At 39.1% G+C, this 15,274-nt stretch overlaps 1 protein-coding gene across 1 annotated transcript in view; it reads right to left on the bottom strand.

Annotated features, from left to right (window-relative positions):
- Positions 1 to 15,183, bottom strand: part of LOC140954045 (phosphatidylinositol 3-kinase regulatory subunit alpha-like) — a 21,409-nt gene extending 6,226 nt beyond the window's left edge. Inside the window, exons 1-17 of the mRNA XM_073403442.1 lie at positions 14,770 to 15,183; positions 11,919 to 11,972; positions 11,254 to 11,301; positions 10,670 to 10,791; positions 9,710 to 9,925; positions 9,127 to 9,169; positions 8,207 to 8,413; positions 7,382 to 7,558; positions 6,809 to 6,949; positions 5,982 to 6,084; positions 5,394 to 5,489; positions 5,014 to 5,099; positions 4,267 to 4,348; positions 4,028 to 4,123; positions 3,346 to 3,523; positions 937 to 1,083; positions 1 to 34 (exon numbers count right to left, since the gene is read on the bottom strand). The exon at positions 1 to 34 is cut by the window's left edge and continues 85 nt beyond it. Coding sequence (XP_073259543.1) covers positions 1 to 34; positions 937 to 1,083; positions 3,346 to 3,523; positions 4,028 to 4,123; positions 4,267 to 4,348; positions 5,014 to 5,099; positions 5,394 to 5,489; positions 5,982 to 6,084; positions 6,809 to 6,949; positions 7,382 to 7,558; positions 8,207 to 8,413; positions 9,127 to 9,169; positions 9,710 to 9,925; positions 10,670 to 10,791; positions 11,254 to 11,301; positions 11,919 to 11,972; positions 14,770 to 15,052 — 2,113 coding nt within the window. The 5' untranslated portion in view covers positions 15,053 to 15,183. The remainder of the gene's footprint in view (positions 35 to 936; positions 1,084 to 3,345; positions 3,524 to 4,027; positions 4,124 to 4,266; positions 4,349 to 5,013; positions 5,100 to 5,393; positions 5,490 to 5,981; positions 6,085 to 6,808; positions 6,950 to 7,381; positions 7,559 to 8,206; positions 8,414 to 9,126; positions 9,170 to 9,709; positions 9,926 to 10,669; positions 10,792 to 11,253; positions 11,302 to 11,918; positions 11,973 to 14,769) is intronic.
- Between the last annotated feature and the right edge of the window lie 91 nt (positions 15,184 to 15,274).

Raw genomic sequence — 15,274 nt, 5'->3', positions numbered from 1 at the left:
GAGCATCAAGTTCTTCGTGACAGTCAGTTATCTCCTGTAACAACACGTTTCAAATTTAAGTCAGCATGTTTTAGGTGCTCATCTCATATTGAATGGAAGAACAAGGGGAAATCTTCATCATTATAGCGTTCTACCCACTATCGGAACGCGTGGAACAGGCCTAAACTAGTTTAAATTTTACTTCTGAACGCGCTGAACAGGCTTAAACTAGCGTAAGTTTTACTTCTAAACGCGTGGAACAGGCTTGAACTAGCATACGGTTTACTTATATACTTGCTAACTTTTTGAGGCAGTTATTTGGCTATAGACCTCTTTTTCGTCTCGCATAACGTGTAAACTCTTCCGCTATTTTCTCGCACAAAAAGCTGAGCTTCCACTCCGCTGTCTTTGAGTAAAGTCAGTCGTCTCTGTTTAGTCTTTCATTTTACAATTCTTATTGACTTAAATTATGAAATGACAGCAAACGCCAGCTGGTTATAAAGAATTAGTCAATCAGAAATGGAGAAATATTTTGAATGAATATCAATAGTTATGCTTGTCACTTAGGAAAAGTGCTTCTTTGTAATTCATTCGCGTTCTCTTGAGTCGTGTAAGCACTAAAATTCAACCCGTTTTTGTCTGTCTACCCACTACGATGAATTCCCTAAAACCTGAGGGGGCTGGGAAAAGCCAAAGAAGGCAACGAAGGGAGTGGGAAAGACCGAAGAGAACATTTTCTTCCCCCACCCTCTCCCACTTCATTCTTCAGCCTAACACCCACTCCCTTGATCGAAAAGGCGTTCAAGATGGCGGTTACAGAAGGAAAATTGCACACTCGCGCGCACCAGAATATGCCTTCACTGTACGCTAGGAGACCTAAATTTGTGCCCATAATTCGTCACAAAGCATTCATTTGAGACAACTACAAAGTTGCGTACTTAGAGTCTTCTTACTAACCTGTTCTGATTGAACAAATTGCTCATGAATTTTCTCATAGTCATCTGATTTCTGAACAAATTCCTGATGAACTCGTCTGAGTTTTTCTATGTAAAAATCTTTATCGTCTCCAGTACCAGGCCCTTGGCCTACCTCCTCGTCCTCATCCTGCGAAAAGTAACCAGCTGGCTCCGTTACAATAAATACCAAGAAATTGATGAATGGCATATTTGCCCTTCAATGGGATTTGCAGTAAACTAGTGATGAATACGTGAACTCGCGTGCTGTGACATATCATAGGGTCCCCAACGGGTTTTTCGGGATCCGGGATTTTCTTTATTTCAACTGAACCTCGGGATTCGGGATTTGAAAGCTAAATCCGGGCGAGATTCGGGATTGAAAGTATCGCGGGAGTTGGGATGCCGAAAATAACCGTCGGGATTACGGGATTGCTCGAAATTTCGGGTCGGGATTACGGTATTGAACAACCCTATACGGGACTCTAATATCAAGTAATGCGTGTCACGAAAGGATACGCGCTTCTTTATCCAGCTCAATTAAAATTAGACCAATTTTGATAGATTAAAATTGATACTTGGTCCCGAGAATTGAGGAAATAAAACAAAAGAAATGAATCATTCATCCCAAAACTTAAAAGCGATTTCTTTTTTATTATTCCCCGAGGCCTCGGAGGAAGTTCGAACATTGGTCTAATATTTCTTTGGCGAGATCATTTAAGTCTTCAGCAGTACTTTCACATCGCAATATTGGAATGGTTTATCAAAAATTGCTGTTGTTACTAGAGTTTATTATACATGTTGATTTATCTGCATGGATGGGAAGTTTCGTCTTGTAGGACTTTCGTCCAACAACAAAATCCGCCTTTTCTCCTCCCAAAGACTTTTGTATCGTAGAGCGTTCTGCGAGACGAGTGTCTCATGACACGCACCCAATCATGCACGCGTGTCATGAGACAAGTGAGGAAATTATTACTTGAAAAAACGAGGCATAAGAAATGAAACAATCGTTAAAATCGTCTCGAATGTTTAAATATGCAGGCAACATCGACTTTTCAAACAATTTGACAACAAAAGGGTAAATTCTTGTCGTTGCTTCGAGTCCTTTTCACTTTTATTAACTGTCGTGTGACAAGCCATGAAAAGTGGTATGTGTAAATTAAACCTACAAATACTGCGGAATGCTGGCAGTCACTCAGATTATTAGGGAGCTTTAGCAACGACGACGGCGACAGCAACGAGGACGTCAAAAAGGAATAGGCTTATATTAGCAAAACAACAACTTTGCACGTGCATCACGCTTTTTTGTACATTTTTTTACCGTCCTTGCACGACTACGACGTGAAAATGACGCCTAATTACAAGTTTTTTGGAGGACGTAAACAAGCGACGACGAATCTCTTTTTCTCTCTCTACACTTGATTGCGGTCCTCAAGAAATCAACTCCAGGGAAATTCTCCTCAACTTGCCATTTTCAGCAAATTGGAATAAACGCGACAAAGATTGAAAAAACGGAAATTTTTTTTAAAACTGACGTTTTCGCTGCCGTTGCCGTCGTCGATGCTAAAGTTCCCTATTTTCACATTATGATACCGGATAGCTCTTACACCGGCACAAAAACTACGCCGGGTACGGCTTCCGTTTACACATACAAACGGTCATTTCGGCGCGACTTCTGTTGCGGAGCGAAGCTGCACCGCGCCGATCTCGAAAGCGGGGAGTCACGTATAGGTTTTGTACCACACTTTGGTGAAGTGTGAACGGATGGTAGTGGAAGTGAATAAGTAGGAGTGAGGAGTGGAATCCACTGAGACGGAAAACATATTCAGGAGTGAGGACTGGGATTTAGTTCACCCGGCCAAACCCTCTGGACCAACTGCTACGGCACGATCCGGCATGATGTTCGATCTGTGTGAACGACTTGTGTGTGAGCGGTTTTCGTATGACCTTGAAATAAAAACGCACGAACAAAACAGAAACAAGAAACGAAGGGAAATAAAGCGATTTGATTGGTTTGTCGAACGGATACAAGCGAGCGTGGCTTTCGGTTGGTTAAGCGAACGCTCGGCTGAAAAAACTTCATGCCCGCGAACTTTCTAGAAATCAACCGATACTTCGCTTTGACGTCATACTGCAACACGATTGGCCAATCGAACAATACCTTCTCCATATTAGGGTTTTCTTTGGCGCGAAAATGAAGAGTCCGTGTTTTGATCTTTTCATCCGTTGACTGATAAAACAAATAACGAACATTTACCGAAACCATTTTTCAAGGTCATACGAAAATCGCTCTAGCTTTTCTTATAGCGTGAACATAGCTTCAGGATTGCCTCCCAAGCAAGCCAGTGGAACGAGCGAAAATATCACAGCAGACTACTTGTTCCGAGTATAGTTTACTTGAGCACTGACTTACCTCATATTTATTTAGTGGACTCTCGAGTTTCACATCTAACTTTGGGTTGTAGGAAGCCAGAGATCTTGTTTTGTAATAATTTATGAGCTCTACCACAGAGGAAAAAGTCAACGGCTCTGAAAAACCATAGTAGCCGTCTTTGTGTAAGATTCGAATAAGCTTGTTCACTCCTCCTTTCCTGAAATGTAAAACGACCTTACTGAATTATAAAATGCAAGGGAGCGCTTAAACCCCACTTACAATCACGCCACTTACAAACCACCGAGGGTATTCCGCTATATCATTAGCTATAAAGGAACGGGCCACTCGAAAAGCAAAGTAAGCCACTCTGGACCGCAAATGAGTTTTAAAGTTTGCAGGGAACAACAACAACAGCCGATTAATTTTATTTTGCATTCTTTTTGAAAACCGGAATAAGAGGGTGATTTGCCATGGTACGGTAGAATAATTTACTGCTTCGATGAAACCTGCTAAGTATGGCAAACCCCTAATTAACACTATGAAACCAGGTATGGAAACAAGTATACAATGTGGCGTATTTTCGTCTGAAATGGAGTGAAGTTTTTGAGAGCCGAGCGTCACACAATCACATCAAAAAATGGACAAGAGTGCCTCTCCGCGGATGTTTTCCACGAGACTTAAAGATGGGCAAAACGGCACAAATAAAGGACAGCAAATCTACCTTAGTGTCAAAGTATATTCGCCAGGATACCGTCTGGAGTCTCGAACAATAAACGTGCCATCGGGCTGGTCTTTTAATCTCTCATTGACTGTTTCTCTATAAAATGAAAAAAAAAAAACTTTTTAGTATTAAAGAATGCAAAGTTATTGTTTTGTTTGCCTTTATCCCATCGCTGTTTTATTGTTCATGCTCTCGTTGCCATCGTTGTGGTAAGACGGTTAATAATAATCGACTCTCACTTGTTAATGTCTCCCCAGTACCAGGGACAATCTTGTAATCTCTCCAAAGGCTCAGCTGCCGATCGAGGTCTTCTTGGAGGTACTGAAAAATACAAAGCGATCGCAGAAACTTAAGCACGAACAGAATGCCACAGCTCAAGCCAAAATAAGTTTATACGGTTTTCAATTTTTTTTTTTCTGGAGTGATATTTTAAACACGAGAAGGAGTGTTTTATCTCACATTTCAACACCGAGAGGTAAAATATCAAACACGAGAAGGAGTGTTTTATCTGATATCCAAACACTGAGAAGTAAAATATCAAACACGAGAGGGAGTGTTTCGTCTGATATACAAACACTGGGAAGTGATATTAAGAAAAAAACGAGAAGGAGTGAGTCATCCGATACCCAATCACTGGCTGGTAACAAGGAGTGTTTTATCTGATGTTACATGTTTCGTCTTTTTGCACACCCTGTTGCATGTCGTTGGGTGTTGTTGAGAGTTACTGCGTAAAGTTTGAAACTGTTCAAACTTTAAGTTACGTGCAAACGGACGCAACAACTCCCAACAATGTTGGGAGTTCTTGGCCAGAATGTCGTGCCCATTTGTACGGGGCTTTAGCATGCGATCAGGCGTTCATTCATTCTTCTTTTTTCTGGAGTGCGAACGTAGGCGAATGGACGTAGAAAAAGGGAGGAACGACCGCTTGAACGCAAGCTAGAACATGTTAAATCTTAGATCTCCGTAAATGGATCCAAACATTTTACCTGGCGGTTTTGTTTCTGTCCACTCCCCAGTTTTCGTCAGGTGGTCAACTATTTCGACTGTTACTTCATGGTTTTTAATTAATGCCCTGTAAGACAGTAACATGAATTTTACCCTCAGATATTTACATGCTTCAGTTAACAAACTCGTTGGAAAAAGGAATAACTTTGGGCTCATCCTCAATGGGGTAGTTGCAAGTTGCCTGAATGGAGGCTGTTTCTTAAATAGGCCTTTTTCAAAAATACCATAATACTCTTTGTTGTCCCTGCAAAATTTTGCAAAGGCATTGTTTTCAATTTCTTTTGTTTTGATTGTAAGTCCCAAGCATCTCAAGGAGCAAAATAAATCGTTTACGCAAAAAAACACTACAGGATTAACTTACATTATATTCTTTCGCTCTGGTCGTAACAAAAGAGGAGCAAATATCCGAGCTAGTTTCATCGATGACATGTCATTCCACTCAACATTCTGGCTGACTCTGAAAAAAAAAACACATCCGCTACCTTGTAATCAACTCCTAAGATAATAAATTATAATTCCTTGCTCACATTTAAATTTCAACTTAAGATATGTTTTACTCGTTAGTCCTTTCATAAACGTGAGAAACATGGTTCTGCATTAAAGGTAGCCAAACTTAATACAGACCTTTCAATCAAAAAATTCAATTTTACGCTACAAAAGGATTGCAGACTGATCTTAGCATTGGATTACCTCAAACTGAAGATGGATTGTCTAAAAGAAATGCTCCATAATGTGCATTTTAAGCACAACACCTCAACAAATAGCAACTTACTAGCTTTTTTGTTCCTAACAACTCAAAAACAAAAACGACTTGAGAGATGTTTGTTAATTCTACCATGTATCCCAACCCCCCACCCCCTTTCTGAATTTTCTGGATCCTCCTCTGTGGGTTAAAGCAAAGTGCAACAGAGGCCTTCATAGAGAGCGTACATACTGTAACTTTTCTGACCTGTATAAATGTTCTAAGATATATTTGAGGAGGGACTTGTTTTCTTCTGGAAGACTTTCCACCAGTTCTTGCAGTCTGGCTCCAACGGATTCTCTGTTTCCATCTTTAAAAGAAGTAAACCATTGCAATAATTTGTTATGGAAGATTGTAACATACATCCATGAACCATCTTCTAACAATATTGTTTTTACTTAATTAAACACCACGGGATGAAGCAAAATTACAATAAAAAATGACCCTAGAATAAATACCACACCCAATCAGAAGAATAAAGCGTTTTTTTGAGGATAATTTGTGAGAAAAAGTGGAGGCGTGAGTGGCCGAGTGGTTAACACCTCCAACTCCGGGGTTCAAACCTCTCCTGTTACGTTGTTTCCTTACACAAGAAACTTTACTCCACCTTGTCTTTCTTCACCCAGGTGTATAAAATTAATGGGAACTGGCGACATACTGCTGGGGGGTAACCTGGGATGGACTACTGTAGTATTCCATCCAGGGGGGAGTAGCAATACTCCTAAGCATGCTTCATGCTAAGGAAACTGGTATAACCTTCGGCCTTTGGGCTTTTGGATTGTGTGCCCTTTACTCTTTAACCTCATAAGAAAAAGAAAAGGCAACAACAACGATTCCTTCAACTATTGCAAGCCAGATAACTCCAATTCTATCTCACCAAAAAAAAGCAAGACATTGAAACATAAAACATGCCTCTGTTTTGTATAAATATAATCAAGCGATTTGCCATAATATTATTGTGGTCAGTAAATTAGAAGATATGATTTTGGTATAAATGCCACCCTCAAATAAAAAGAGTCCAAAATTAATTTTACCTTTAAAAGTTTTAACAAAAGAGAGATATTTTTCTTCAGTAAACACACACGTGGGAAGCTCATTTAGATACATCTTTAGAACAGATGAAACACAATGGGGATTCTTCCATTCTTCATCTTCCATGTTCACATTCTTTGCACCTAATAAAGAAAAAAACAAGAAGAACTATTATTTAAAAAGAATTTTCAGGCCTGCACATATTTTTCCCTTAAGAAAGGTCACTGTTGGACAAACCAGAAAAGTTGTCATACATAATTATTACTATAAATCGTGATAACTTTTGTTATAAATTACTATGCAAGTCTTACGTCAACCTCCCGCCAGAGTATGGGCATAACAATTGAATAAGAGCTTTGTTGAACATATGCTGCTTGTTGCTCGGATACAGTTTCGAACCCAGGACTAATAATAGAGCTCTGTGTAATGCTGGCTCAGATCACTTGATGCTCAGTCCCCAGGATTTTGGCAACAGACAGAACACTAAGAATTGCTGAGACGAGTTTTGTTAAAGTAATAAGAAGAAAGGTCTGGCAAAAAAATACAAAAACTATTGGCAGATTAATGATTATTACTTTGATTCAAGGCAGTTCTGAGTGCATTCTTTTCACTTCCTGCAGGTATAATGCTGTGGATTCCCAATGTTTGTAATCCTCCTTTATCAAGCGCCTGAATACATTTCATGACCACAATTGGTGCTGGCCTTTCTGCAGGACGAAACTGAAATCCGAGTTCTGCTCCAAAAACAGGGACTAAAAAGAAATAGAAAGAAGCAAAAAATAAATTAATTAATTAAATAATCACTTGAACCTCTATCACAATTTTTCTCTTATCATCAACATCATCACTGCCATCATTGATAATCAAATTCTTGTATCAGATTTTCTCATATCAGAACATATTAAAATTGTCCGAAGGATGAGAACGTTGTACAAATTTGGCCTTTTCTGGAATTTATAGCAAAGCTGCAAATTATTTTCCTTTCTCCAATGGACTTGAATATGTCAAGCCAAATCAGTATTTTGGACAGACAAAAGAAAAAATTTGTTGGACTCAATCAAGAATGCATTGTACATCTGGGAATGGTAGACATAGGATTTCCAGTTAGACTGATTTCTACCATTTATTCGATGCAATGTTAATTCAATTGGTGCAGCATGTCACTGCACTCCAGGTAAAATTTTGTTCATCAGCAAAGTGATAGTCTTTGGTATTAAATTTTGTCCAAGCATCTTATCACAGTTAAAATTGTATTGGACATGGCCCAAATTTGGTCAGACATTGTCCAATGACAGACTGTTGTTTGCAGCTCTGTGCAGTCAGTGCATCTGACTCTTATTACCAAAGCTTTACAAAATGTTGAGATCAGGGCAGATAGTTGGTAAGTTCACGATCCTCACCCTCTGCATCACTCTCTCTTCTTTTTCTCAAACGTCTCCTTGGACACACAACAATACTGTCAAACATACACTTCTTGTGGCATTGGAAGCCACATTCCGAACACTGCATCCCCTGTCGGAACAGTCCCCACAGACACTTGCCGCACATGTCACACCACTGCAGTGTACGAAATGATTGTTCTTTAAATAAATGACTACCTTTTGTACCTAGTAGTGAAAGAGAAATAAAGTATCAGTGGTCAATCCACTATAAGCCTGACTTATATACCACAGGCATACCAGCCCACAGGTGTACAAGTGGTTTGGTGAAATAAAGTGGAATGCTGTGACTTACTGAACACCAGAAATATTTCTGGAATGTTATTGTCTTGCAAGAAAAAAGGCAATCTGCAAGCAAGAAGGTTAACATCTAGTTTGTGGTTTTGTGGCTAACACAACAAACGTTCCTGAATATTTCAAGTGTTCATGGTTTTGCCCATTTGACTGTAATGGTTGGTATAATTATTTCAGGATTTCAAGTTCACTAAGATTACACAAAGTTACACTTACTCTCTACCATACAGCTGGTGGATAGGGCACCATCGCTATGTGATCATTCATACCACATGACAAAGGCAGTATAAACTCCATCCAAAGTATTTTTAGCTTCAACCCTGAAGTTAATTAATTCCTTCAACAAACAAACTGATCTTGTAGACTGCCAAAACATTTCCAATCCAAAACCATGTTGTTGAACTTTATTTTGTGAGATAATGGGATAGAATGGATGGAATTGAATGGAATAACAAACTTTCAGGCAGTCCTACGCAGAAGTGATAACAACCCCTGAATAAGGCAGGAAATAAAAGTTCGTTTACTTGATTATATATGATTTCATTTGATTCAACTTTATTTTGAATAAAAGCAAAATGCAAACTAACCAGGCTTTGCCAGCTGAAGACTGCCAAACATTCCTGGTTTTCTCTGTTGGTAGCAAGAAAATAATATAGGGTAAAACTTTATTTATCCAACCCAGCCATGAGATCCATTCTTACTTTGTCAGAACTTTAGCAGATGATGGCCGATGCAGTTCTTCCCAAAAAGAAAACAGTTGCACTAATAACAACAGAAGTATATCTACCTGCATAAAGCTTTAGCTAGCTAATTTTTTGTTAGTGTAAACACAGCTTTCATTCTCCCTGGAAACTCTGCAATAAAATAGCCTCAAACTCTATTATGTAACACTTGCACGCCGTGTATAGCCCAGGGCTATCCTATTGGAGAGCATGATTTCTTATTTAAGGTCAGTTTCTCTTCCTAATAGTGTGCCCCGTCTTTTAGGAGCTTTGTACACTTCTTTACGCATCCTACCACCTGCCCGCAGTGATGAACTATCTCTCCACCTGGAGCTCCCCACTACTACTGCCTAGGGCTGAGTATCCCAAATTCTATTAGCATTACAAGCACTGTTTGTGGATAGTGCCAGTGAGAACATATGACAGTTAAAAGCTGTAGTAAACTTACAGTTTCTGACAGTGCAGTGAAGAGCTCTTGAATAGCAAGCAAAAGGGACTGTTTGTGAGTGCTATCTGAAATGTTCATCTGAGCAAGTTTCACGTCTGTCATTTCCCGGAGCTTAGCCCCAGTTATTTCACATTCTCTAAACACCTCTGCATACAAGTAATTATTAGTCGCAGCTAGCCACAGTAATACATCATCCACTTGCCACTCTTCAGGGTCCTGTAGGGGGAAATGTGATTTGTTATCAAGTGTATTCCCTGCACTAGGGTCAGAATAGCCATCTGAGTGGTAGGCACTCTATAGTGGCAAATCTATGGGAGGGGTGTGGGGGTTCCACACACCATCCATGGCACCCTCTCCTCTTATGCTTAGACAAAAAACCAAGGACCACAAGGCCAAGTTGATGAGATAATTTGTTTCGGGAAGAGGGTGGGCGCCCTGTTTATGTCACGCTCTTGGCATGGTCTGCCACTGCTCTACTTAAATGTTCAGTGACAATGCCAAAGCTCCCATCAAGGAGTGGTTTGCTTTATGTTACTAATAAAACCTAATAAAATGCTATGGGTAACCACTGAGACAGGGAAAGGGATGTGATATAGAAACTAAAAAAGGAGGGTAGTAGAGAGCAGTGATAAAAAAGACCTCAAAATACTCAAGATGGCAGGAGATTTGCCAAGAACATTTCTTTTTTATTTTTATGGCCTGGGACAACTTCTAGCCTCAAAGAATGAGGCCAATATCTGGCCAGCTATTTCAATACAGGAAGTATTATGAGGTGTATTTACAAGGATGTATTATATTTTGTGTGTGTTTAAGAACAAGGTAAGCAATTCTGAGCAGGAAAGTTTGGGCCAACTTTCCCTCTCAGACAACGAATCAGAAGATAAGATTTTTTTCATCCTGCCCCTTAGTGGCACCAGCCAAAAAAATAAAACATCCTTCCTCCAATGACAGCTAACTTACAGTGGAAAAATGAATATAGGCATCATCGTCCTCCTCATCTTCCTGGCTTAAGTTCTTAAGAACTTTACAAGGAAACCTTGACAGTTCCACTGGACATTTGCAGTGCCATGACAAATCACATCCTGTATGAAAACACAAGTTATTACAAACGTTAAATTCTTTAAATCCTAGCCTGAGGAAACAGCCAACATTACTCCACAAATTGAGATCTGAGGAACAAGCACAGAAATGTTAAACTGATGACATGTTACTACCCAGATCTGGGTAATACTTCTGTCTGGTTGAAGCAAATTTTCCTCGTGGCACGATCAATCAAAAGCACTACTCAGATCTGGGTATTGAAATGCCATCAGTATGGAATTTCTTCTCGACATTTTGCAGAAACGAGCTGTGGCATCGTGAAGTGTTGACTGTATTCTCACACTATTTACACCCTAGTTTCAGCTGTTCCTGAACATATTCATTCCTGATAAATGAATGTGTTACATGCAAATGTAAATATACATTAATTTTTGTAAGAATCTCAAAATTTTTATGTTTTTCAACAGGTGGTCAGCCAGCCTGTAATAGAAAATAAAACTTACTTAAACATCTGGAAACCTTGTCTTCAACTCCCCAAATAAAATCCTCACCTGAAAATAAGACACAACAGTCTCTCAACAATGAAACTCAGACATTAAGGTATGTTACAGTGGCATTCACCATCGATCTTCACCCTAGATGAGTGTAAAATATAACTAAAGGGCTCCATGACAAAACATATCATGACAAAACATAAAGGGGCCAAAACTGGGACTTTAAATTGAATAAACCTAACTCTAACCCTAACCCTTATCACTGCTTCCCCAACAGGCACTTTTTGCAAGTACGCATCAATGTATTTAGCACAAAGCACTGATGAAAATAGCAATATTGATATCAGCACTATATAAGTTTTATTATTATTGTTATTACTACAAAAAAGCTAACTAGAGACACTATTTTTATGTCCCCTACTTGAGAAGGGACTGCCATTTTACGTGGTCATCTGAGCCACATAAAGGTGCTGGCTGCAGTACCTTCAGTTATTCTACGACCCTAAGAATTGGTCCAGTCCCAGGAATGCAGCCTGAAGCCTCCCAATCTGATGCAGTCAAGCACTCTACCAACTGAGCTAATCCTGCCATGGTCAGTGCAAGGTGCAGTTGATTGTTCAGGTTTCAAATGTTTGTCCTTTTTTAAGACTTTAAAACCTTTTATGAACACTTACACTGATAACACCAAGCTGGTGTTACTGCAGGAGTTTCAGCCAAAGAATGCTCATCTACAAAAAAAGCACAGATGCAGTAAACATTTAAAAAAATGCTTGAATACAACATTTTAAGCTAATTATTACGGCTCTGATGATACAGTGGAACGCCGCCTTACGACCAACTCCGTAATATAGTCATGTCGTTATTAGGGCGACTTTTTTTGGCCGCCCAGCCAAACGCTCGTTAATTTGGTCACCCGTTAATACGGCCAATTTTTTTGGCCCATTGTTGACCGTATTAACAGGGTTCCACTGTAATCCACTAAAAATTAATGTAGTAAATCAATTCTAGAGCCTCTAACTGTTTCTAAGCTATATACATGTGCCTCATGCTTTATCACAGACCTTTCACTTGACAAAAGCGGTTATACATGTTTACAAAATAGGCAGCTTGAAAGCTGAAGGGGAACTGCAAAAGCCATACACATGACTGTGTACGAGACAAATACATGCAAAAGGCTGACAAGGCTACCAGAGTCTAAGACCTCCATTCTCTTTGAACAGTAGCCTGCCAGTATGGTTCTTCTACATCCCACAATAGTTACATCAGCAAAAGTGTTGCAAAATGGAGCCTACTGTTTATGGTCCTTTTCTAAGGAGACTAGAGGGTGCAACCATTTGTAGATGCTAGAAGAAAGGCAATACATTTTCCTAAATTACTTTACAACCCTGAGTGCTGCTCTGCTGAATCGACCTGGGTCTACCACTGTGAAACTCTTACACCCAATCTTTGCAAATGCTTTATCTCATCTGCGCATGGATATCTCATGGAATACTCTCCAATATCACCATTACCTCCTTATATAAACAAGTGTCCTTTATTACCATGGATATCTATGCCCTATCTTTGATGATCATTTCTTTTATTTTCACAACCTTTCTGTTAAATTAAGCAGTGACAATGTAAGGAGAAATTAGGTGCTGGTCAGTGGACATACATGTAACGGCACCCATGTGCCTTAGTTTAGTTTTGTTGTATTTTTAGCTATTTTCTTTATTGTAACCACATTTTACGTCACAATGATTTTCCGCTAGCCGTCACATGACCTTAGCTTAAATATCGCTACACGTGCGTAGTTTTCTCTACACGCTGGGAAAAAAGGTGGTAAAAATGGGCCAAAAGGTTGAGTGGGGGTGTGATAGGCACAAACATTTTTGCAGTTCTTGGGGCTATAACTTCCTTTCCTTTACAGGCATGACACTGAAATTAATACAGGCAACAATACTTGACTCCAGGAAAATTTTGGAATAGGTGTTTTGTTGGTAAAGAATCACGTGACCCTCTAGTGGCTAATTAAAAAATCAAAACTCCCAAACACTTCTCCTCCAAGAGAATTAAACCTGAAAGTGTGATACTTTGCAGAAATATAGTGCACATAAAATTGAAGAACTTGTCCAATTTGAAATCTCAAATTGACGTCACAATTGATGACGTCACAAAATGGGCTTTTTGGTCATGCGCAGTACTAACCCAAAAAATGGAGAATTTGAAAGAAAAACTTAAGACAAATACAAAGTGAAAGTCTCAACTCATTATCTTCTATAATTTAAGAGATACATTTGTAATAATAATAATAATAATAATAATATTTGTTTATTTCCACCATTCGCAGATTTCTCTGAATTACAGGTAGGGTCAGGCAAAGACTTACAAACATTCAGTTATACATATAAATATATAAATATAAAAACATAAATAACAAGCATAACAAGCATATTTTTAAACAAACTTTGGACACATTTTGTGGCCGATATTTAGCACTTTTTTTCCCAGCGTGCTAAGGCTCACAGAAATTTCGACAGGTAACCACGTCAAGAAATGTCTTTATTGCTGTTGAACACAGAACCTACTAGAGCGTTCACCCCAACATGTCCTACAATGGGATTGCTGTAAAAGTTGACACAATAAACCCCAGCCTTGTGGAATCTGTGAGTCGCTTAGTTTTTCTTAGTTTCACGGATCTCTCCGACACCGGAGCTGATGCCGCTACATAAAGCTTAACAAAGGCTGTGATCTATGACAATCTATAGGGAGCCCAGACAGTTCTTAGCAGATTTATTTATTAATTTTTACAGTGTATGAATTTAAGGTTCCCGGAATAAAGGTATAAAAAGTACGTCACCATGGGCCACTGAGTGCTGCGAGAGAACTGCAAAAATTGATTGATACACAAAATGCCATCACTTCTGATCTGCTCTATGTAGTAAGAAGTCTTGAACTGTTATAATCATCTTTAATAATGTTCAAAATCATTGCCAAAACTTACAGCTGTACACTACATTCATTTAACACTAATTTGAAAGGCATTATTTTAATCATATACACTCAGAAACATCTTGGAGGATGAGTGTGAACCCAGCATAGCATGTGTATTATATGCACAGAATTTAGATTATGTAAAAGTATGCTAACAAAATTAATATATAAATCCATGCATAATATTAAAAAACCCTGTTCAATTGCTACGTTTTAATAACCCTTAAAAACACCAAAGATTGTAAATAACAGAACAAAGGCAATTCAAGAAAACAAAGACCTTCTCTGAGTGCGATGTCAGTAACTTCCTGTGAAAATAATTGCTCAGATGCTTCAAGGAAGCTATCATTCTAATATCCCAACTTTACCTTATTTTAAAATGAACATGCTGCAGTTTTGAATAATTTTCTCAAAATCGAAGCGATGAAAGACGTTTTTTTTTTCCTTTTTATTGCAAAGGAGCAATTATTGTTTTAGATTCTTTAAAAAAAAATGAAGTACAATGTTAGAGCAGCAGGTTAGAAGTCACAACTTAACTTGTTGTGTACATACCTGGAGCAGTTACCTTGCTGATTCTGGGAGGTCGAGGTGGAGGAACAGGCGGCGTATCGATCTTTTCTTGAGGAAGGTCTTCTATATTACCAATATATTCTACATAAGTTCCTGGAAACTCCCCTACCTCGCCAGTCCTTGTGTTTTCTCCGGTTAACCAGTCTGAATAATCCAAAACAGGCCTTGCTACAATCATTATATCCCCTTCGTGAATTGCAATGTCTCTTCGATCCCGGGGTTCAAAACTGTGAAGAACCTTGAACTGAGCCCAGCCTGAACTCATCCTTACCACAGGAGACGAACGTCTCGATCATATACTACGATTTTAACCTATTCACCCCATTTTTGTGAGCAAGGAAGTCTCGATTCTTACTTCGAGCGCTCTCTTCCATAGCAGACGACTGGGAGAATGTACTGCTCCGTGACGTCACGCGTATACTGACACTTTGAGCCCGCAGAAAAATGAGCCAGTGGTTAAATCACAAATTGCCAGGCGCGACGGTTA

The sequence above is a fragment of the Porites lutea genome, chromosome 12 (genome assembly GCF_958299795.1).
Source record: "Porites lutea chromosome 12, jaPorLute2.1, whole genome shotgun sequence".
Taxonomy (NCBI): domain Eukaryota; kingdom Metazoa; phylum Cnidaria; class Anthozoa; order Scleractinia; family Poritidae; genus Porites; species Porites lutea.
The sequence above is the reverse complement of the archived record's forward strand: the minus strand, read 5'-3'. Positions and strand labels throughout refer to the sequence as shown.